The sequence below is a fragment of the Bidens hawaiensis genome, unplaced genomic scaffold (genome assembly GCF_021521415.1).
Source record: "Bidens hawaiensis isolate Kalapana, Puna unplaced genomic scaffold, B.hawaiensis_p1.1 tig00026587_1, whole genome shotgun sequence".
In the NCBI taxonomy this organism is placed as follows: Eukaryota; Viridiplantae; Streptophyta; class Magnoliopsida; order Asterales; family Asteraceae; genus Bidens; species Bidens hawaiensis.
Window position 1 is genome coordinate 196599 of NW_027494266.1, and position 22729 is coordinate 219327.

Here is a 22729-nt window from a genome sequence, read left to right on the forward strand (position 1 = left end):
CCTTTTGTTATAGGATAAAATCATAAAACAATAACCAAATAGTAATCAAGGTTCATAATTATTCTATTTCATCTAGTTTACTTTGAACGGTTGTTGTGGGCATGAAAGGAGGGCCGTAAAATGAGTTGGTCTGACACACCGTATCAACGCTTTAAAGATCAGAAGATAAATGGGGTCCCGCTAGCATTTTAATAGGCGGCAATGGAGAAAAAGGTGGGGCCATAGGACTTTAACAAAAAACGGCGATGCTAAGCCACAAAGCGGGCTTTATCATGGCAACATGGCTTTAAAGGGAATTGCTTGTTGAAGTCTCATTGATGTAGCACTTTAACTTAGCCTTTAAATCCTTATTATGTTGTTTTATAATTAAGATAATGTAGTTTAATTTAACAATTTTAACCTTATGTGATATTGTAATTAAGATAATGTTTAAGTAACTTGGCTACTATCAATAGATATATTTGCTTAGAAAACAAAAGCCATAACAAGAGAAACAAAGAACAAGAATGAAGAATCAATTACATTAGATTTTGTTTTTTATACAAGATGCATACAAACACAATGTGCAAAAGAATGGTAAGAACCAAATGAAACTTGACATTTTCTAGAAACGTGTTAAAACATCCTTAGCTTCTTCTCCAACTTGCATCATAGGAGAAGACTCTTTAGGACAAACAAAATATTAAAAAACAGTAAAAGCATCAGAAATTACAGTAATTTAAACAAATTAAACCTATTCAAACTTTGTACACATCATCACCCGACCCATACCAAGGTTCAAACTCTAACCGATAGAGTTTGATTGGGCTCGGTCTGATGCTTCCTGGTTGGCTTTGATTGATTCTGAGTCCACATGGAATGTGCAGCCAACACTCGGTCCAGTAGATCATGTGGTACCGGCTCACCCCGTCGTTGCTGAGGGGCGATACTTGCAGTGTGAACCAATGTTTTCCATTTATCCTATATTAACATATACGAAATCAAATTCGTAACAATAAATAATCCAAATCCATAATCTAATATAATCTTATAAACTTATAATTTTGGTTTCTTACCTTCAGATCCACATAAGTCCGATGGTTTGCGTCATCAAACGCACGGTTTTTAACATCGCGCCATCTATAAAGAAACATAAAAAAAGTTATTTTTTACCGAGCAACATATTTTATCCAGTAATATTGAAGACTGTGGCATCCACACCTTCCGGTTCCAAGTGTTTCAACTGCTGCCACAAGTGCTTCGACTTCAGAAACCGAGAACGGTCTTCTAGTTCTTCGTTGTGAAAGTTCAGATCTTTTGCTGTCTTTCTGGTTCACCGGGATTATTGAAAGCGCCTCCGCATTCAGTGGATTGATTGGCACGATAGCTTTAGCGTTAATATCCACTATTTCTTCAGTTAACTCCTTTTCACTTTCTTGGTTATTCTCAATTCGGTTGTCCGTATTAGTTGATACAGGAGTATCCATAGCTAGAGAACTAATAATACATTGATGAAAAAAGTCAAACCAAAATGTCAACAAATGAGTAGCATATAGGAATATTTCATAATTAATGTTATACCTGGCTAGTGGTTCATGAATGTCATGCGTTGGCAACATTGGAGATTCTTTATCGGAATCTTGAGGAAAAGTAGGTTCTAACATGAATCCCAAACTGTCATTGTTTAAGGAAACGCCTGTTTGTTGTAACGTTATGTTGTCATCTCTAATCCTCTTGCCTTCAAGAAGTACGCCTACATGTAATTCGCTTCCTAAAATAGCTGTCACAGCTTCCATAACCGTCCTCTGTGAACATTGAAATATTTTAATACAAATCATAATGATAGTCCAAATTTAATTTCAAATTAGTAAGATCATACTGCGTACCTTCAAAGAACCTACTGTCGATGTCTCTGGCATTTCGATATACAGTTCTGGTACGCTAAACGACTTTATGCTAAATTTCACTGAATTAAAAAACATTGCGCGTGTGAGAAATTAAATATCAGTTATAGCGATACATATATACATGAGAGATGGATAGAGTACCGTGACCATCTTTAGATGGAAAGGAACTTTTATGGTTGATAGCTGAAGATGTTACGGCTTTTGCTGCATGACAATATATAACACGCAATCGTTAATAAAACGTCTAAATATATGAAATATATCTAAAAAGTAAACTGGATATTTTTACAGACCTGTAGGTAAATTAGATATACTTTCACTGCTTGTCTCATGAACATAATCAGGTTTTACGCTATGATGAAACAGCTTTCTTCTCTTACCATTGTGATCAAAGGGTTTGACTCCAACCCCTAAAATAACCAATATTATAAATAAGTAAAATAATCACATAACATGAAATTGCGGAAAGTGTTAAAGAGAGTTATTTACTTTTACTAGTAGTGTTATGTTCATAATCTTTCAGCTTCGGTAACGATTTCCAATGCTTATTAGCAGCCATGATCTTCCTCATTCTTCTATATCCAACACTCGACTGTAACTTAAGCGCCCTCATTTTGGTAACATGTTGATTAAAACTAAACAAATTTTCGTCATCATCTCTAATACCTATCTTTACATTATTCCAATAAAAGGGTAGATGTACACCGTTACATGATTTATGTAACACACGTTGATTCACACATGATTTAACCGTGGTTAAATCTTCACTATGTTTCTCTACTGCATTTGTCTGTACTTTGCCTCCATTAGTATCCATTCGAACATCATTCTTGCCATTGGCGGTTTCCAACTTCACATTAGTAGTAATCATCGAAGCATGTTCGACACCAGAATCACTATCAGAATGTGGCAAATCCTTCAACGGGATTGAAGATTCTATCTTCAACTCGGGTTCGGGAACAAACTCGCTCTCACCGCAACATCCTTGATCAAGATAATCTAATCTTAACGGATCGAGTTTAACGTCAACTGGTTCCTGCTTGACACCATCTTTAATAATACTAATATGTTCTTTTGTTTCTGGAGCAGTGCTAGAAACCGAACTTTCACTCTCCTGCAATAACTTGCCGGCAACAGCGGCCAATAACTCAAAGGGGCAAATTTCACTACCAGCTGATGATTTCTTATGCGGAGTCCTCTGAATAAAGAAAGAAAGAATAATGTCAATTATAGAAGGTGTTATGTTACATATTGGGTTAAGTTCTGATTAAGAAATATATTTTTTACTTACCCTTAAAGATCTTGGAGCTTTAGGTACCACAGGGGCACGAAAACCATCGAGCCCGCCATAATATAATCTCTTCTTTGACACCATCTTTTAGGCATACATGTCCAATTATGTTAATCTGTTGTCTGATAATGAAACAATCAGACGCTTCATATACACTAATAAAAGAACATTTTTTTTCCTCTGTCAACAAATATAGCAAACCGCGCCATGAAGCGATTAAATAATAGCTCGTGATCATAACCAACAATAGCAGTAACACAACTTAAGGTCAAAATAACATGTACGGATGGATCCAAACTATATCTTTACAAAACGATCTTCAACAACTAAAAAAAACCTTAATTATGCACCAATTCATAAGCAAATAACTGGCAGCCATTGTTACACCAGAAACATGATCCCATAATTTAGGAGGTAAGATTAATAACGACAAAAATATATATATATATATATATAAATGAAGATAATGATATAGATCTATGAAAAGCTGGCCTTAGTCCCCACAGAGAAACCACCGCATGTTAGTCAAACACTTCACAGTTTCAAGTTTCAATCGTCATATTAACAAATACGGAAAACAAGACTAAAAAGTTTTAAGTACACAAATTCATACAACATATCAATTTCCTAATAAAAATAATAAAAAACAAAAACAATAAAAATTAAAAAAAAAACACAATCACAAATATTAGAACCATAAACCTCATAATCCATAAATAAAACTTTTACTTTATGATCTAATAATTGAAGGTGAAATGGTTATTAATAATGCACCGAAACCCATTCCGACCCGGACCCGAATCCGTTCCGACCCGACCCAAAAAAACCCTTTTTAATTCGACCCGATTCCCCATTTCAACCATAACCGTTCTGACCCGTGACCCGTTCTGACCCGACCCGAACCGAATTAGACTTAATAACATCTTCAATTCAACGCGATTAAATGTTCCGATCCGATCTCTACACCACAATTACCACCGATCGAAGATCAAATCCAACAATTAAACCCTAATTCTCCAATTCCGGTAAAGATCGGACCAAATCTCTTATAAAAAAACACAAATTCTGACGAATCGGACCTTTAGATTCAATACCCACCAACCAATTGAACCAAAATCAACAAAATTAAAGATCGATCGTGAATCTTTACCTGGTTTTATGATCTGGGTAATTCCGATATTACACGTAACTGTACAACAATTGGCTAATTGGGTTTTGGAATTGGAATTGAAGAAGAAATTGGGATGAAAATGGAAAGAAAGAGGGTTTAAGGTCCGGTTTAAATATTTGGGGAGGAAGGGTAGAATGGTAATTTGAGAGGTGGATGTGGGTGAAAGAGCATGTGACCATAAACCCTCTAATCTGATTGGGGCGGTTTTTAGGACCACTTTACCCTTGCGTGGATATGTGGATAGCTTTTGACACGTGGATTGGTTTTACAAGTCTTCCATAACTCCCATTTATGTTTTTTTGTTTTTCTTTTCTGTTTGTGAATGGTGTTTTGTGGACCAGATTTGTTTACTGTTTTTTATAATTTTATTACTTTGTGTTAAAACAAAAAGAAATATATAATGTGTGTGTGTTATATTGGGATTTGCTAATCCTAGTTATAAGGGCCAAAATTACAGTAATAAATGTTTGATCTTAAGATATAATATAGTCATGCCAAAATTTAAACCATGGTTTTTAACTTTTTATCATCAAAGACAAAAATCTTTACCATTCAATAAAGATATTATGACATATTAAGCTTTAGTAGCCAATACTTTGTGTTAGTGGGTCGATAAGGTCACATGTTTATAGCATAACGAAACATAACGATTGAAGAAACACTAACCGGACCCCGGGCAGATTACTGGTAACCTGGGGGTTGGATAGCTGTTTCCCACGAGGGGTTAGACCCTTGGAAGATGGTTCTTCTGATAACCTGCAAAACAGACACCGTGAGCTCGTCACTGAGAAGGGGGGGTTCCTCCTTGTGACCACCCTCCGGCGTGAGAATCAGACTAGATTGCTCTTTAAATATAAAAGTATATTAAGAGATTGCTAGAGCAGATATCAGGTATATTATGATGATAATATGATAATGTAATGTGTTGAGATGATCATACCATTTGGGGTATTTATAGCCGAAGGTAGGTTTCCAAGGAGGTATGGCCGGCTGCAACAGTGTTCCTGTTCATCAACAGTAGCCTACGCACGTGCCCTGCTGGTAGTTGGTGGGTAGGCAGCGGCTGATAGTGACCAGGCCTGCTGTATACTATTCCCTTTCCACCAACTGTCGGCTACGCACGTGGTATGACAGTAGTTGGTGAGTAGGCAGCGGCTAATAGTGATACAGTACAGGAGCATGCTGCTCGCCATACTGTATCAGTGAGCTGTCGTATCTCTGATCAGATCTTTCGCCCATACCTCGTTAGGTACAGTAAAAGGTCCTTCAGTATACAGACTGGCTTATTTGGGCGGGAGTATTCCCCCTCCCGCCTCTGTGCGGGATTGCTCCCGGCTTTGCTCATTCCTTCAGGTGACACTGAATGATCTAGAGCTAAGTACCTAGTGCGTGTAGCCATGCTGCGCGGGTGGCCTTCCCTCATGGCTTGTATCCGAGGCTGCGGGAACAGGCGGAGTCCTTCACCATGGGAGGCATTTCCTGCGGGAACAGCTTGCGTACTGCGCGTAAGGACGTCACGTCTCTGAGCATGGTTGGTCCTGCGGATCCAGTTGGTCTTTGCGCAGACGTCCCTGTTTAAGGTGAGTCTTGCGGGACCAACTGGGCTCTGCTGGGACCTACCTCTTCAAGTCCCCCCAGTCCAATGTTCTTCTCATGCGTGTTTAATAAAGTGAGGTGAACTTTTGGACTTGAGCAAAGGGTTTTGAAAAGGGTTTTGTAAGGTTTTCCATGGGGATTTTTTCCGCGGAAGTCCTTGTCACTTGCAGAAATGCCCGAGTTTCCTGCTTGGTCTTTGGGTATGATGCGGGTAGGTCTGTAACCTCCTCGCAAGTCAGGAGCATTGAGTCCCAGTTGTATGTATTTTCCATGAGGTTTTGGTAGTTTTGAACATAGTGATCAATTATGTTAAAACCATCAATTCCATCTTGGAACTTCCAACAACGTAGTTCTCGACGTTCCCGCTATGCGGGGATGTTATTTCCGTTTCCGCATGCATTGCCCAGAAGATCCTTCTTGGTTTCAATTCCTAGCGGAGCGCTAGGTATGTGAAGGGTTTTGCCTTGACACTGTACCTGCGCTCGTCTTACGGTTACTTTACTTCCAAGGTATTCCTGGCGTCAATTCCCTGCGGGTGCTAGGTATGTGGAGGGTTTTGCCTTTACACTGTATCCGCACCCGTCTTGTAGTTACTTGGTTGCCGAGGAATACTTGGCTTCAATTCCCTGCGGGTGCTAGGTATGTGAAGGGTTTTGCCTTTACACTGTACCCGCATCCGTCTTACGGTTACTTGTTTGCCAAGGTTTATTTGGCTTCAATTCCCTGCGGGTGCTAGGTATGTGAAGGGTTTTGCCTTTACACTGTACCCGCATCCGTCTTACGGTTACTTGTTTGCCAAGGTTTATTTGGCTTCAATTCCCTGCGGGTGCTAGGTATGTGAAGGGTTTTGCCTTTACACTGTACCCGCATCCGTCTTACGGTTACTTGTTTGCCAAGGTTTATTTGGCTTCAATTCCCTGCGGGTGCTAGGTATGTGAAGGGTTTTGCCTTTACACTGTACCCGCATCCGTCTTACGGTTACTTGTTTGCCAAGGGGTAAAGGGGTATTTTCCCGCTTACTTTTTAATATTTTCGAATTTTGAATTTTGAAATTCGAAGAGTTGGTGAAAAGATCAGAACAGTCCAAACCTCTGAAACGTCGTGCGACGGTTTCTTCTGACTGTGTCAGGACGTGCAGGAAGTTATGGTGACGTGACAGAACATGGTCATTCCAGTCGCTTTTTCAGGCGCGTGGGCGCGATTTTTCGGGCGCGTGGCCGCGAAATTACTGGCACACGTCCTTTCCACAGCTGTTGCCAGCTTGCTTTTTGCCACGTGTCATAGTTTCATTGCACATTCGATTTCTCTCTCCTCCGCATTAAATTCACCGCATTAATTGCGATTACTATATAAAGGGGTAGAGGGTTATTTGCAATTCACACTTTTCACTCCTCTTCATCTTTAAGGCGATTTCCGGCGAATACTCCTTTATTCAATCGAGCATTCTCTCGAAATCGTTCTCTTCTTTCTCTGCAAGATGTCTTCTCGTGATGCTGAAGCTATATCTGACGACAGGGGTACTGCTGGCGAGTGCCAGTGTGCTCTGCCCGGCGATCAGTACCGGTATGTTGTCAGGAAGTTCATGCTCGATCATCTCGAGCCTGAGTTTCCTGAATCCCACCAGACCGTGTATGATGCCCCCAGAGGCAAGATCGGGGTTTATGCTGCATTTTTTGTCTATGGGAATCTTAGATTCCCGTTGACAAAATTTGTTTACCGTGTCCTTGAGAGGCACGGTGTTCATTTGACCGAGCTGCACCCCATGGCGATCGCCAAGATTCGCCATTTTGAGTGGGTGTGCCGGATTTTGGGCATCGAGCCCCATGTGGACCGCCTGATGACCTTCTATACCTGGAGGTGCATCCAGGGGTGGTACACCTTGACGACCCGTATTAAGGGTCTGAAGATTTGCGACACCGAGCGCAGTCTTCGCGCGTGGAAGCAGGAATTCTTCTACATTTCTGCCCGCGCCATCCCCCTTGCCATGAAGTTTAAAAATGGCCAAGCGATACCGAGCCTTCACGCCCCCAACTACCAGGAGGCGGAATGGTTTTCGAAGATATCCCGGATCCAATCTCCGGTTTACCGGTTTGCGGAGTCCGAGATGGTCATGTTAGGGATGAGCCGGGTGTGGAAGGATGCGTCTCAGGTTCCCATCCTTCTCGAATACGGTTTGAACTCTATTCCCTATGGTATGTCTTGTCTTTCTTTTTGATACAAGTTTGTCTTCTAACTGTTTCTTTTCTTTCAGAGGGAAATAATTTGGAGTCGCTTCTGTTCCCGCGGGAAACCGACGGTCCCGCGCGGATGGGTACTCGTGCTCTGGACGAGGGCGAGTTGCCCATCCTGGAGCAAACGGCGGATCGTTTTGTGGAGGTCTATCCGCTGGGCCACGAGATCCTGAGCCACCGGCGGCCAGGTAAGGCGATATTCTTTCCTCAACCCCTTAATGCTGTACCCGCTGTTGGAATTCTTGACCTGTCTTCTTCTGAGGAATCCTCAGATGCTCCTCCACTGGTGCGGAAGAAGAAAGCTGCTGCCGGCGGGAAAGGGAAGGAGAAGGCCTCCACGGCTGGTCCGGTGGTTCTCTCTGACTCGGAGTCAGATAGTGAAGAGGTGGCGGGGAACCCCGGTGGTGAGGAGACCACTGCTCCGGAGGCTACGACCGTTACCTCCGGAGAACCAACGAAGACGACGGTGACCGGTACCAAGAGGCCGGCTCCATCGGGTTCCTCCCCGCCCGTCCGTACGTTCAGGGTCAAGAAAACCCGTAAGTACAATCATAATGTCTTTGCAGATTTATCACTATAAATTTATCTAACACTTTCTTCTTTGTGCAGGCGTGGGTGTTGACGCATTCCGGGGTGAAGAGCAGGGGAGTATCTCCCCGCCAATGACGGTAGGCTCGGTCAGCCTTCCTGAGGCGTCGACCCAGGCGCCTGCGCCTGCATCCGCTGGTCCAGTTGCTCATTCCTTTGAGCCAACTGTTCCGGCAGAGATGACGTCACCGCCGGCTGTGAGTGCGATTTTTACAGCATCCTTCACAGAGCCGGCGGTTACTGCTGCTGCTTACAAGGCGGCGACCACAACGGCGACCACGGCGGCTGCCACCATGCCCGCGCCACCGGCACCGATGGCCGGACCATCAGGTACGCGCAGGGCTTCCCGCCGATCTTTGCCACCTTCCCGTCTGCCTGACCTGTTGGATGGATTTCCTTTAGGTTCAGGTGATGGGTTTGGCGGCTATCGGCCTGTCATTGACCCTACAGGTGCGTAGGGATCCTTTCTTTTTCCCTTATTTTTTTTATCATCTTTTCCTTACTGCTTTTGTTTCTTTTGCAGTGTCGGATTCCAATGAAGTGTATGTTCCTCGATGGAACATACGCCGAGGAACAACCCTTCGCACACCTGTGGAGTGCGTGGATTGGGCTCGCCACGCTGCTCCTCCGGGTGCGTTGGGGGAAGCCATGGTTAGCTACCAGGAGGGTAGGCTAACCAATGAGCTTCGGGTTCTCCAGGCCCGGATGCAGCCGCGCGTCGAGCTGCTTTGTCGTGAAAACGACAAGTTGAAAGCAGCTCGCGCCAAGGACATATCTGAGGCGCGTGCTCTTCGGGTGGAGAACCAACAGCTGGCGGCAGCTGCCGCCGACAAGGAGAAGGCCTTCAAGGCCCTCGAGGTTGAAGTTCAGGCGCGACTCGAGGCCCGCTCCAAGGCTGCCCAAGCTGTGAATGAACAGCTTCGGCTGGCCAGGGAGACTGCGCGAAACGCAACCGAGAGGGCTGCCAAGGCTGAAGCCGTTGCTGAGCCTTTGCGTGTGGAGAATGAGGAGCTCAAGGCCAAATTAGAGGCTCTCCAACGCGCTCATGATGCCTTGGCAATGGAAGATGCCAAGAAACTCCAGGAAATCCTGGACCAGAGGGGGGTGCTTGACCACACCGAGCGGAAACTTAAGGGCGTCGAAGAGGCTGCCGCAAAGGAAGTTTTACTTGCCAACCTTAATAAGAGCGAAGCCGAACGCGCCCATAACGAAGCTCAAGCTGCCCTCCAATGGCTTCTTCGAGAAGCGTTGCCTCAGGTATGTTTAGTTTTATCTTCACGCTTTTCTTTTGTAAGAAAATGTTCTAATACTTGTGTTTTCTTTGTAGGTTGTGCGTCGGGTCTTTTCAGAGACCTCTTACGATGATGCTATGACCGCAGCCCTCAACGCTTCTCATGAGGATGGGGAAAAGGCCGGCTTCTTGCTTGGTCTAGGGTTTGTTGAGAAAGGCGTCCCGCCTTCCAACTTCCCTTTGTTCAATGTGGATACCGAAGCCATTTATGACCAAGCATTGAACCAATACGCCGCCTTCCCGCATCCAGTGGTGGAGAAGGTGGACGAAGTAGCTGCTGCTGATGATGGGTTAGCTGTCCTCAAAGCGTTCCTCGAACCACCCCGTTCTTCTGACGGAGCGGGTCCAAGTGGAAGCGGCCCTGAAGCTTGATCCTGAAGATCCCTTCCCATTGCTAAGATAGACAGTATAGTTTTTTTTTTTTTTTTTTTTTTCTTTTAGGCGGGTAGTTACCCGGCCATTCTTGTAATATATTCTTGAAATATTAATCTTTTTGCGTATAAGATTGTTATTTCCTTCTTTGGGTTCCTTGCTTTATAAACTTATGACTTGCATACTTAGTTTAAATTAGCAATTTTCCAAGTGTTTAGAATAAGAACCTTTGAACGTGGTTGATAATGGGTTAAAGTTTCGCTTCCTCCTTCGTGATTGTGCGGGTAGAACCGTCACTTGCACTTGGTAGGATGGCTAAACTTTAACCTTCATCTGACCTGCGTGTAGGTTTTCCTTATCTTTTGAGGATAAGTGAACCCTTGAACGTGGTTGATAGTAGGTGTGAAGTTTTGCTTCCTCTTTCGTGATTGTGCGGGTAGAACCGTCACTTGCACTTAGTAGGATGGCAAAACTTTACCCATATCTGACCTGCGTGTAGGTTTTTCTCATCTTTTGAGGATAAGTGAACCTTTGAACGTGGTTGATAGTAGGTGTGAAGTTTTGCTTCCTCTTTCGTGATTGTGCGGGTAGAACCGTCACTTGCACTTAGTAGGATGGCAAAACTTTACCCTTATCTGACCTGCGTGTAGGTTTTCCTTATCCTTTAAGAATTTTGTTTTGAACCGTTCGACGCGCGGTTGTCGATAGGTTAGTGTTCGGTTTCCTTTAATGATTCATGCGGATAGACTGGCACTTTCATTTAATAGGATAATTGAACTCTTCCCCTTCAACTGACCTGCGTGAAGGTTTGTCAAGTTATTGGGTTCGTGCGGGTAGGACCGCCTTCCCACGCAACGACTTCACGTAATGTGAACACCGTCACCAGTGTTGCATAGTTTAACCGTTCGACGCGCGGTTGTTGATAGGTTATTATTCAGTTTCCTAATGATTCATGCGGATAGACCGGCACTTTCATTTTTGGGTGCTGAACTTTTTCCCCTTCAACTGACCTGCGTGAAGGTTTGTCACGTTGCTGGGTTCGTGCGGGTAGGACCGCCTTCCCATGCAATGACGACGTAATTATGCGGTGAAAACCGGCATATTAGTTCAGAAAAGTATAAATGTAAAATCATCAGCTTCGGTGTTCTTAAAGAGAATCATTTCCATTAGAAGTGGCTCTTGGCCTTTTCTTTACAAATTGGAATTGATTTACATGCAGACTGTGTAAATGAGCTCCCTTCCATGATGGGAGTGCCATCGAGCCGATACGCACCTGGTTCGGGATCTCGTTCTTTACGCAGCATGTAGTCTCGATATTGAAGCTGGAATTTTGATTCGTGTTTTCCCCAGCTGGGGTTCTACACGCACCCGCCTGCTCAGCCTTTATTGTGCCACGAGGTGCGCGAGCGTCCCATCTCTGACAAATGCTTCGACCATGTCCTTTACGTCTATGCATTCTTCAGTGTTGTGGCCTTTTGTCTTGTGGAAGTTACAGTATTTGCTCCGATCAGCATCGTGACGATGTCGGATTATTGGAGGCTTTGGCCATGGGAGCTCTTCAGTGGCGAATATCTCAGTGACGCTTTTGGTGAGTGGTGTCCATCTGGAGTTCCGGTGCGACTGTACATTATCCCTTCCGCCCACTCGATGTTGCAAGCCGGATGAGGTGTCAAAGTTTACCCTTGACTGCCAAATGCCTAGCTTTCGCTTTTTATTTAGTCTGGCGGTGAGGACGTTGTCTTCTCTCGTCTTCTGAGTGTAGAGGTTTGTGCTCTGTGGGAGATCTCTACCCAGTTGCTTCTCTGTTTCCGCATAGCGTTTTGCTGCTGTCATGATGCCATCCCATGTGGATGGCATGCCATCTTTACCCGTTAGGGTGCGGATGAGCTCTGGGTCATGTGCGCCCTGGATGAAGGCAGCGCGAACAAGATCTTCGCTGATATTGCCCAAACTTAGCTTCTTTGAGTTGAAGCGAGTGATGAAGTTTGGCAGAGATTCATCTTCCTCTCGTATGCATTTGAGGATTGTCCATTGCTCCTCGGTATACTTCCGTTGCTGGCTGAAGTGTTGGCTAAACTTCTGCTGGAAGTCTGCCCAGTCGTAGATGTGGTTGACCGGTAGGCGATCAAACCAAGCTCTAGCAGCCCCCACCAGCGTCATTTGGAACATGTAACACCACGTGGGTTCCGTCCAATTGCTGACGGTTGCCCCCGCTATGAACCTGTTCAAATGATCGTCTGGATCAGATATACCGTCATATGTGCCTATGTTGGGCATTTGTATGGCACTCTTTGGGGCGATTGCTTCAGCAATGTCCCTTGCAAATTTGGACGTTCCTGCATTTGCAACGTTTGGTCTGAACGTTTTAGAGAAGTCTCGTGGACTTCCACCTGTGCTTTTTGGTTTGAAGGCTTGTCCAAAATGCCTTTTCGGTTGGGATTCCGTTTCCTTACGCTTCCCTTTTGCCCTATGGCGAGGGTTCGCGTCGGAGTCGGATTCCTCCGAGTCATCCTCCCAGTATTCGAATTCGTCGGCCTGTTGCACGGAACGCAAGCGTTCGTCCAACTCAGCCTGGAATTCCTTTTGTCGTGCCTCCGCCCATGCCTTAACTTCATCGAGAGTCTGGCGGGGGAGTCTTCGTTTCTCAAACTGGGTATCGGTGGATCCCAGTAGGCGATCATTTACTGCACTTGCCCCAGCTTTGGTAAGTGGGGTAGTGTTCGTAAAATTTACTTCACTTGCCCCGGCTTCGGTAGCCGGGGTAGTGTTCGTAAAAACTGTGTTGCCGGTGTTCATCCCAGTAGCTGGGGTTGTGGTTACCGGAATTTCTCTAACCATCTTTGTAGAAGTTTGAAAAAACTGGAGAAAAATAAAGTTCTAGCTTTATGCACGGATGGCGCCAATGAAGAAACACTAACCGGACCCCGGGCAGATTACTGGTAACCTGGGGGTTGGATAGCTGTTTCCCACGAGGGGTTAGACCCTTGGAAGATGGTTCTTCTGATAACCTGCAAAACAGACACCGTGAGCTCGTCACTGAGAAGGGGGGGGTTCCTTCTTGTGACCACCCTCCGGCGTGAGAATCAGACTAGATTGCTCTTTAAATATAAAAGTATATTAAGAGATTGCTAGAGCAGATATCAGGTATATTATGATGATAATATGATAATGTAATGTGTTGAGATGATCATACCATTTGGGGTATTTATAGCCGAAGGTAGGTTTCCAAGGAGGTATGGCCGGCTGCAACAGTGTTCCTGTTCATCAACAGTAGCCTACGCACGTGCCCTGCTGGTAGTTGGTGGGTAGGCAGCGGCTGATAGTGACCAGGCCTGCTGTATACTATTCCCTTTCCACCAACTGCCGGCTACGCACGTGGTATGACAGTAGTTGGTGAGTAGGCAGCGGCTAATAGTGATACAGTACAGGAGCATGCTGCTCGCCATACTGTATCAGTGAGCTGTCGTATCTCTGATCAGATCTTTCGCCCATACCTCGTCAGGTACAGTAAAAGGTCCTTCAGTATACAGACTGGCTTATTTGGGCGGGAGTATTCCCCCTCCCGCCTCTGTGCGGGATTGCTCCCGGCTTTGCTCATTCCTTCAGGTGACACTGAATGATCTAGAGCTAAGTACCTAGTGCGTGTAGCCATGCTGCGCGGGTGGCCTTCCCTCATGGCTTGTATCCGAGGCTGCGGGAACAGGCGGAGTCCTTCACCATGGGAGGCATTTCCTGCGGGAACAGCTTGCGTACTGCGCGTAAGGACGTCACGTCTCTGAGCATGGTTGGTCCTGCGGATCCAGTTGGTCTTTGCGCAGACGTCCCTGTTTAAGGTGAGTCTTGCGGGACCAACTGGGCTCTGCTGGGACCTACCTCTTCAACGATAGTTACAATTAAAACCTAATTATTAATGAATAATTATATATTAACAATGAACCATAATAAATAGATGTTTTGAAATACTCTTTTGCCGCTAGAGTGGGAAGATATTGAACGCTCATTTGGATCAAAATACAATAAATATTCAAGTATGGCCAAAAATATATAATCTTGAAAAAAACCTATAAAAAGGAAAAACATTTAGTTGCGTCAAGATGCATGAGTGCATGACACTCAGGCCATGATGACAAGAGCTATGATTGCAACAGAAGCTACAACGACAGCATGGTGCAAGAAGCTACGACTACGTCGGAGCTGTGACTGTGTCGACACAATAAGGGCATGAGAGGGATAGTAACAGAGAGAAGAAATATGCAACAAAATAAAGTTTATGGTTTCGATACCTCATAAAATTATGAACCTTTGAAAGGCATTGTGCATTACTGATATTTTATTTACAGGTGTATAATGAAGATAACTGTAACGAAACCTAATCACATCATTATCACATCGCCACTCTTCTCACTCACTGGTGATGGACTCACTCGCGCTTTTAGTTATTTTTCAAATGCAATTAATATTTTATACTTCGTTAAAAATCACTACTGGTGGCCTTTTCACAAGCATGCGCCGACTCATGCATGGCCGCTCACTTGAGGTCTCACAAGTCACAATGGGATAGTTACAACAGGATGCACCTAGGGGAGGGATTACGTGAGTTAGTGACGTGCCACATCCCTATTCACGGGTGGTGCATCTTATGGGCCATAACACATAGTATAGAAAGAAGTTGGATCCATTGAGACAATCAAAAACCAGTGACACTTAAGTACGTATTTAGATACGTGATTGTGTATGGGTTTAATTTAAAACAACATTGAGTCTAGGACAAGCTTAGTATTAATAATTACATGTCTAATTTACTCAACCCGCATTACATACTTTAAATTTAATAACCGTGTGGCTATCGAGATGGATTTTTAGCCTCCAATAACACTTCTTTTGGTTTTCGTTTTTTCCTTATTAAATCACGTCACCAACAAATTTTATGCTTTTGATTTGATTTGTTTGACGTTTCAAATGCGCTTTTATTTTCTACTTGAGTTCTCTTTCTAAAAGTGACTTTAAATTTTTTTTTCAAAACAAAATATTATACATACATATTAGTGTTCAAATGGTTATATATATCACAAATTTAGTGTTCAAATATGTTCCCAACTGGCGGTTTGTAGTTTTTTCTTCTGGATTTTTTATACGTAATTATCCAGCGTAAAGGAAGTAAACATAAAATTGTATAAGATACAATCATTACAAATTATCTCTACTACTCAACGGCTCAACGTTCCACTAGGTCACTTGATCATGATGCCTATTTAATTGGTCCGCCCATGATAGTTTGCAAAGGTACCTTGTTAGAAACTTTAATTAATTAAGTTTTGATAACCGAAATTTATACTTGAATATTCTATATTTTAAGTGAGATTTTAAGATGAGTTTGACTAATTAAGATCGAGTTTCAAGTAATAAGTGTTTCAACCATTAACCTTTAATCACATCCATATGGGTTAATGGGTATATATGTATCATAATACCATAAGTAACGGTTACATGGCGAGCTCGAAGTCATATACTAGACACGAGTTTATAATAAGTATTGTACTAAACTATCAACGATATTCGCGATAATCAGTATATCATACTATATAAAATATTGAACTCCTTCTGCAACAATAATAAAATATTTATAATTTTAATGTAAGTTTAAACTATTGAGATCATTACATTTTCATGTGAGAGATCTAATAAGAATTAAATAAACATGTCGTGTCGGTGTTAGAGTTAATCCTATGACTTGACATAATTTACGGAAATGGTCTTTCTATATCTTTAACAGAGTCAACACTTTTAACAGTCAAGCTGTAAAGTTGTGAAAATAATTAATTTTCCAATTTGATTGTTAAATTTGTCGTTTGTTTTTTCTATAATATTCTTTTTATAACAGTCATTTAGATCACTAACTGAAAGCTCGTACGTCAGTCCGCCTGATATTCTTCATTTCCTAAGTATGAGACCGTAGGATGCTAGGCTGGCACAATCCCGAAGAAAAGCTCGTACATCAGTCTGTCCAATCAACCCGACCCAAATACTACCCTTGAAAGGAATCCCACCACAAGTGAGAAAACCTTGTGACACCACCATGAACTCTAATTTTTTGACACATGTGACACTTAAACTTAAGAGATGCTCAATTTTAAATGAAGTCTTTAGGTAACTCAATCTTAATCATACATATACACACACATATATATATATGTATAATGTTAATATAAGTTATTTGTTTATGTAGCCATGGGCTTTTTTAACCTCTCTTCTTCAAAGGCCTTCCAAAAACCCGTAATGGATTTAGCTGGACTAAGGAACCACAACCTATCGTTTATTATGAATCGTTAACTTCATTGTTGCCTTCAACCAAGGGATAGCTTTGCAATTCTCAGTAAAGGTTACTAAAGCCAAAACCTCATTGGTGGTCTCTGACATCAAAATCATAGGTGGACGTCTAAGAACACAGATTTCAGATTACTCAACTTTCATTTAAAGAAAGGGTCGAGACAACAAACAAGAGCCTTCTTGGCAAGCCTGATCACGTTTTGATTTCCTCTTGTATTGCGTCAATGGATCAAGTAAAGCCAAAAATGAAATATTTGCATCATTAGCCCAGTTGACAAATGTTAGTTGGGTTAAGTATGAGACAAGAATATTTATGAGGGTTCGAACCATACATGTGCCAAGAATTTTGTGTGAACCTCTTGGGGTCCCGATACGATTTCAACATATGCATGTCACTAAGACACTAATAGGTAGAACATCACGATTATGGGATTCGAACTCGGGTAAGGTGTGCTTTATGCAGATGGTAAGATTTTCGGAGTCCATCGGCAATTAGATAGTAAAGCTGTTTAGAAAAACATATTATAGAATAAACGACACGTGAGACGATCAAATCTAGATGATTTACTACACAATCAAGAACAGATGATTACATGCTTGTAGGATATCATGGCATTAATGTGGTTTCATAGTTGTTTCTTTTTAGGACCACCATGTTACTTTTAGGTAATGGATTATGGTATTATATTAAGGCTATGTGTAGTGAGTTAGCTAACACATGCTATTTGAAGTATTATGTCATTACTACGTAGACGCCAAGACGGTGGGGCTTTAACAATCTCACCTCCTTAGTTGTGGCACGGTGTATCTGGAGTTAAGGGCTGATGTTCCAGCCAAGATGCCAGCAGCAGCGTTACTCGACAACGACCAGCCCCATAACTATCTCTTTCCTTATGCCTTATTATTAACTCCAAACCGGCAAGCCTATAACAACAACCTTGCATTGTGAAAAAAGAAAGAGAACACAAAAGCAATGACCATTTCTTTCGTAACTTGTCACAGATTGTGATTAACATAAGTAATAGAAAAAATAACGAGGAGTCTTCTTGATGTATATGACCATGCACCATGTGTTTGAGACAAACTGGATTGATTATAAATTTATTTGAACAGTTAACTTTCTAAACCAAAAGAAATGTACCGTGTGAACCGAAATTATTTGCCATTTAAAATTTATAAACTTAATGTAGAAGTTAGACAAAAGTGATCGCGTGGCCTAATGGATAAGGCGCTCGCCTCCGGAGCGGGAGATTGTGGGTTCGAGTCCCACCGTGATCGCATTATTTTAATTTTTTAGCTGTTGACTAACAAATATGGAGTATACTATTCTTCCAAAGGGATTCGTTTTAATTTTTTTTTCACATGCATGTCATATAAAGGACTTAAATTTAAAATTGACTGAAGTATGGATGTTTTTGGGGTTTTATGGTCAGCTTATTCGAGTTTCATAGTCTTATATCTAGACCCGAAACCATTGGCGAAGTATAATGAGGGCCCGGGCGGAGGGGCCGGCCCCCCTGTTTTTTCGCATAATAGTGTACATTTACCCGTTTTTCATCCGAAACTTGTTATACGTAGTGTAAATTAAGTCGTTTTCGACCGAAAAGTTAAGCCCGGACCCCCGTTTTTTTGTGCGGTAGTGTGAATTTACCCGTTTTTCATCCGAAATTTGTTATATGCAATATAAATTAAGCTGTTTTCGACCGAAAATTTAAGTCCGGACCCTTTTTTTTGCGCGGTAATGTAAATTTACCCGTTTTTCACCCGACATTTGTTATACGTAGTGTAAATTAAGCCGTTTTCGGTCAAAAATTTGAGCCCCACCCCCGCGTTTATAACTTTTTTAAATACATTTTGAGTCCGCCCCCCCCCCCCCCCGGTATCTTAGTCCAACCTTCGCCACTGCCCGAAACACAACCCAAACCTTTCGGGTTGTGTCAATCGAGTTTAAATTATCCTAGAAAATAGAAAAAAAATAAAATAAAAACTACAATGTTAAATTAAAGTTAACAGACTATTTTTGACTCGTAGTGTAAATAAACAAATAATAAATCAATGCCACTTGATAAAACAAACAAAAAAAGAGTAAAATTTAACAAAATCAACCATATTAATAAAAAAAATCCAACGTAGTCGTCTTCAGTCTGTCGTGATTAAAGCAATAAACATTTAATCCTTAAAAGATGGAGCTGGAATACCAAATCTAGGCCAAATCTAGATAACTTTAGTGGCTAAAGCTTCGAAAATTATACCTAAAAATATATTTGGTTTAAAACTATAATTTATTCAGGTTTTTCTAGTTGACTTAAAACCCATAATTTGGACCCCAAGAACCAACCCAAATTACTTCAATTCGGGTTCGTGTTCTGGTTAGTCTTTTTTGAGGTTCCGGTCTTCTCAGGTCGGGTTTCGGGTATAAGTATTGAAGTTTTCCTTTGGTGAAAAATAAAACGTGTATTTGTTATTTTGTTTTTCTTTTTTCCGTTTTAATTATAAGCATAAAAGTAAATTTTTAAATTTGTTACGAAATGACACAGTTTTGGGCTTATATACAAAGGATTCAGTGTGATAAATAAATGGGTCGAAAAGCTGTAAAAATATATTTAATTAGCCAGGGTTTCAATTAAAATATATCCAGAAGTAACAGTATGAAAAAGCTGTAGAGATAAATAATAAATTAAATGGGCGTCTATGATCGCTAACCCAACTCATTGAGATAAGACCCAAAGAATTTAATGTAAAAATTGTGAGGTATTAGATTCAAGTCTACTTCTAAAAAAAATAAAGGGCCCCATGTTAGATTAAGTGGGTTTTCTCACTCACTTACGACCCGGGGGGGGGGGGGGGTCTTTCTAACGGTGAAATTAAGATGATCGGGAGGTTAGTGTTACGGCACTTATCGAAATGGTTATTAAAAAAAATCAAATGGCCAACATTTTAGTAATAGTTTAGATGGGCCTGTACTTTTATAGATAAATTAAAAGGCCTAGTTTAACTCTTTAGTCTAATTACTGGCAGGTTGAGGCCCACGATTGACAGCCCCACTTGCTAAGTCAACACAAGAATATAGATATGAAGCCCAACAGAGTCTAGACATAGAACTATAGAAGTATCGGATCATAATTGTAATATCCGAATTTTTCAGATAATAATTATAATAGCTAAATTTTATGATAATAAAATAAGATGATTATTTAAATGATTATGGTTTAATGGAAATTGTATTGAATTTAGAATTTCGTTGGGAACTCAAATTTGATATGTAATCAAATGGTATTAGAGGTAAGATAATATATATACGTGGGTTAACTTGTTAACGATATATATATATATATACATATATATATATTATCACTTATGATTTGAGTAAAGATACCATTAAGTAGAATTTGAATATTATTATTGTAGTATATCGTTGCAAACTCATATAAATAAACAATTTAAATAAATAGATAGATAATAAGCACACCTAATCCTAAAATTTCAAGATATAATTTTTGAACTAGTCTTATCACCTCCAAGTACATCATTAATTAAAAGTGTTAGTATCTCGTAAATGGGTAGAACGTTAATGAAATATAAGCTAAACTTTTTAACATAAATACTATTTTAACATACACATGAGTAATAATAACCAAAAGTAAAAGGTTACTTAAAACAAACACTAAAGTAAAATGTTTGCTAAGTAAATGTGGAAATAAATTATGAAACAAAGTAGAGGGACCATTATTGCCTTTTCGTGAAAACCAGTTTGAAGAACACATGATCTGCATCTCTTCACAGCCGACTTACGTAAGGCTATCTCAACAAACCATACGGCTATATCGGGATTTGATTTTGTTTCAAATTCGTTAATATAGATACATACGATAACAATTCCAAGGAATGTTCATTGATTAAAAATCCAATAAATCTTAATCTTTCCCTGCCGTCAACACCACCACCGTAATCCCTACAACTCGCCGGAGAAACGTGGGCACCGCAACCACCTCGAGTTCTCGCTGACTCCGCGGGTAGTCACACACCACCGTTCGCCTCCGCTCTCTGTGTTTCCGTATTAAGCCGCTATGTACCGCCACCGTGAATCCCCCACCTTGAAGTTTCCGGCGACTAAGATGTTAAATTGGAACCCGATTCCCGCGTCAAACTCTTCGTTCCGTTTCATTCAGTTACTGAGGTGCTAATTCGTGACGAATTGAGAACTACCCGAATTTGTTTACGTTTGATTTGTTAAGGTACGGATTCTGGTTTCTGTCACTCATAGTATAAATTATATTCCGTTACTTCATTACGGTTTCTGTTTTCGGTTACTTATAGTATTGAATCTATTCCGTTACTTTGTAGTACGGATTCTGTTTCTTGTTACTTCGTAGTACGGTTTCCGTCTTTGTTTCCTTTTAGTATTATTAATATTCCGTTACTTCGTAGTACGGTTTCTGTTTTTGTTACTCTTAGTATTAATTATATTCTGTTACTTGGTAGTACGGTTTCTGTTTTTGTTACTCTTAGTATTAATTATATTCTGTTACTTGGTAGTACGGTTTCTGTTTTTGTTACTCTTAGTATTAATTATATTCTGTTACTTGGTAGTACGGTTTCCGTTTTTGTTACTCATAGTATTATATTTTGTTCATTCGTAGTACGGATTCTATTTCTTGTTACTTCGTAGTACGGTTTCTGTTTTTGTTCACTTTTAGTATTGACTCTATTCCGCTACTTTGTAGTACGGATTTTCGTTACGCGTCGGTTATATTTTGAGTTCAGTTATTTTATATAATATATTTTAGTTATACGACTTTAGTTCAGTACTCTGTTACCCGAGCATTTCTGACTTGTCGTTGGGGCGTCAACGACATGGCACTTATCGTGACAGTGCGTAATCAAAGTTCACGGCGTCTCTGAAAGTACTCATGTAGTACCTTGGCCACTTAGAGGCGTATAGATCGATCTTAGCTCCGACTCCTGACTCCTGACATGGCACTTATCGTGACAGTGCGTAATCAAAGTTCACGGCGTCTCTGAAAGTACTCATGTAGTACCTTGGCCACTTAGAGGCGTATAGATCGATCTTAGCTCCGACTCCTGACTCCTGACTCCTGACTTCTGTTTGAGATGGAACAATGTGTGCACGCCACCCACACCGTCTCCTTGGTGCATGGACTAGCTAGCTGTGTACCCCTCTGTTTAGGCTCTGGGTGCTTCCGTATTACACGACCTATTTATTTTAACATCATCGTCGTGTATTTTAGTAATTATATTTTGTTTCGCTATATTTCTGGTCCGTTTTGATATGTGTATATGCATTTGATTAAATTTGAGTATATTCAGATTACGTCCCGATCGTGTATCGGATTATGTTTCGCATTTAATTATAGTTCAGTTAAATGTTACACGTTATATGTTACACGTCACACATTATATGTTACAAGTTATATGTTTCTGGCTCTGGGTGTTTTTGTTATAGTTCTGATATATTTCCGCATGCGTTTGACCATGTTCTGACCAAGTGTCGGATCATACATCCGAATTTTATTAAGTATATGTTTAGGTAAAAAGGGTTGGTTTCAAGTTTGAATTGAAGTTCGTATATTTATTCTCTTACGTCTGTCCTTACCTATACTATTGTTCTTTCCGTTACTGGGCAATTTTTGGCTCAGCCGTGTTTTCTTGTTTTGTTTTTCTTATTTTGTTTTCAGGTAATACGGGATTCTGGGAATTTAGTGATGAGAGATAATAATGAAGTTCAAGTTTTTTTAAAGGCTATTCATTTTCGGTTACTTGAGTAAATATAATTTGACTTAGGCTTATTCGAATTTTGTTATGATGTCTGTAATAGTAACACGTTAGCCTGTTCCGGGTTGGGGTGTTACAGTTATGGTATCAGAGCTAAGGCTCTTTCCTGTAGAAAACTTAAACCTTAAAATCAGACTTGTGAGATAATGGGTAGACGTTGGGTTAGGATTAATATTTCATATC

General features: G+C 41.2%; 1 protein-coding gene and 1 non-coding gene across 3 annotated transcripts; one reads left to right on the top strand and one right to left on the bottom strand.

The window, feature by feature from the left end:
- Window positions 1-526: 526 nt before the first annotated feature.
- LOC143573577 (telomere repeat-binding protein 4-like) lies at window positions 527-4766 on the bottom strand. 2 transcript variants are annotated; one of them, XM_077058418.1, is made up of 10 exons: window positions 4328-4765; window positions 3178-3292; window positions 2376-3084; window positions 2180-2296; window positions 2028-2090; window positions 1866-1945; window positions 1561-1784; window positions 1201-1476; window positions 1056-1119; window positions 528-960 (listed from the first exon to the last, which is right to left on the bottom strand). In XM_077058418.1, exons 2-10 carry the CDS (start codon window positions 3259-3261, stop codon window positions 778-780), a joined length of 1800 nt encoding a protein of 599 aa, XP_076914533.1. In that variant the 5' UTR covers window positions 3262-3292; window positions 4328-4765; the 3' UTR covers window positions 528-777. The 2 variants fall into 2 exon arrangements, with proteins under 2 accessions (XP_076914532.1, XP_076914533.1); XM_077058417.1 differs by having other exon boundaries at window positions 527-960; window positions 1201-1784; window positions 4328-4766.
- A 13192-nt stretch (window positions 4767-17958) lies between these two features.
- Window positions 17959-18031, top strand: TRNAR-CCG (transfer RNA arginine (anticodon CCG)). Its single transcript has one exon. It is a non-coding gene; the product is annotated as a tRNA-Arg (tRNA).
- Window positions 18032-22729: the final 4698 nt, after the last annotated feature.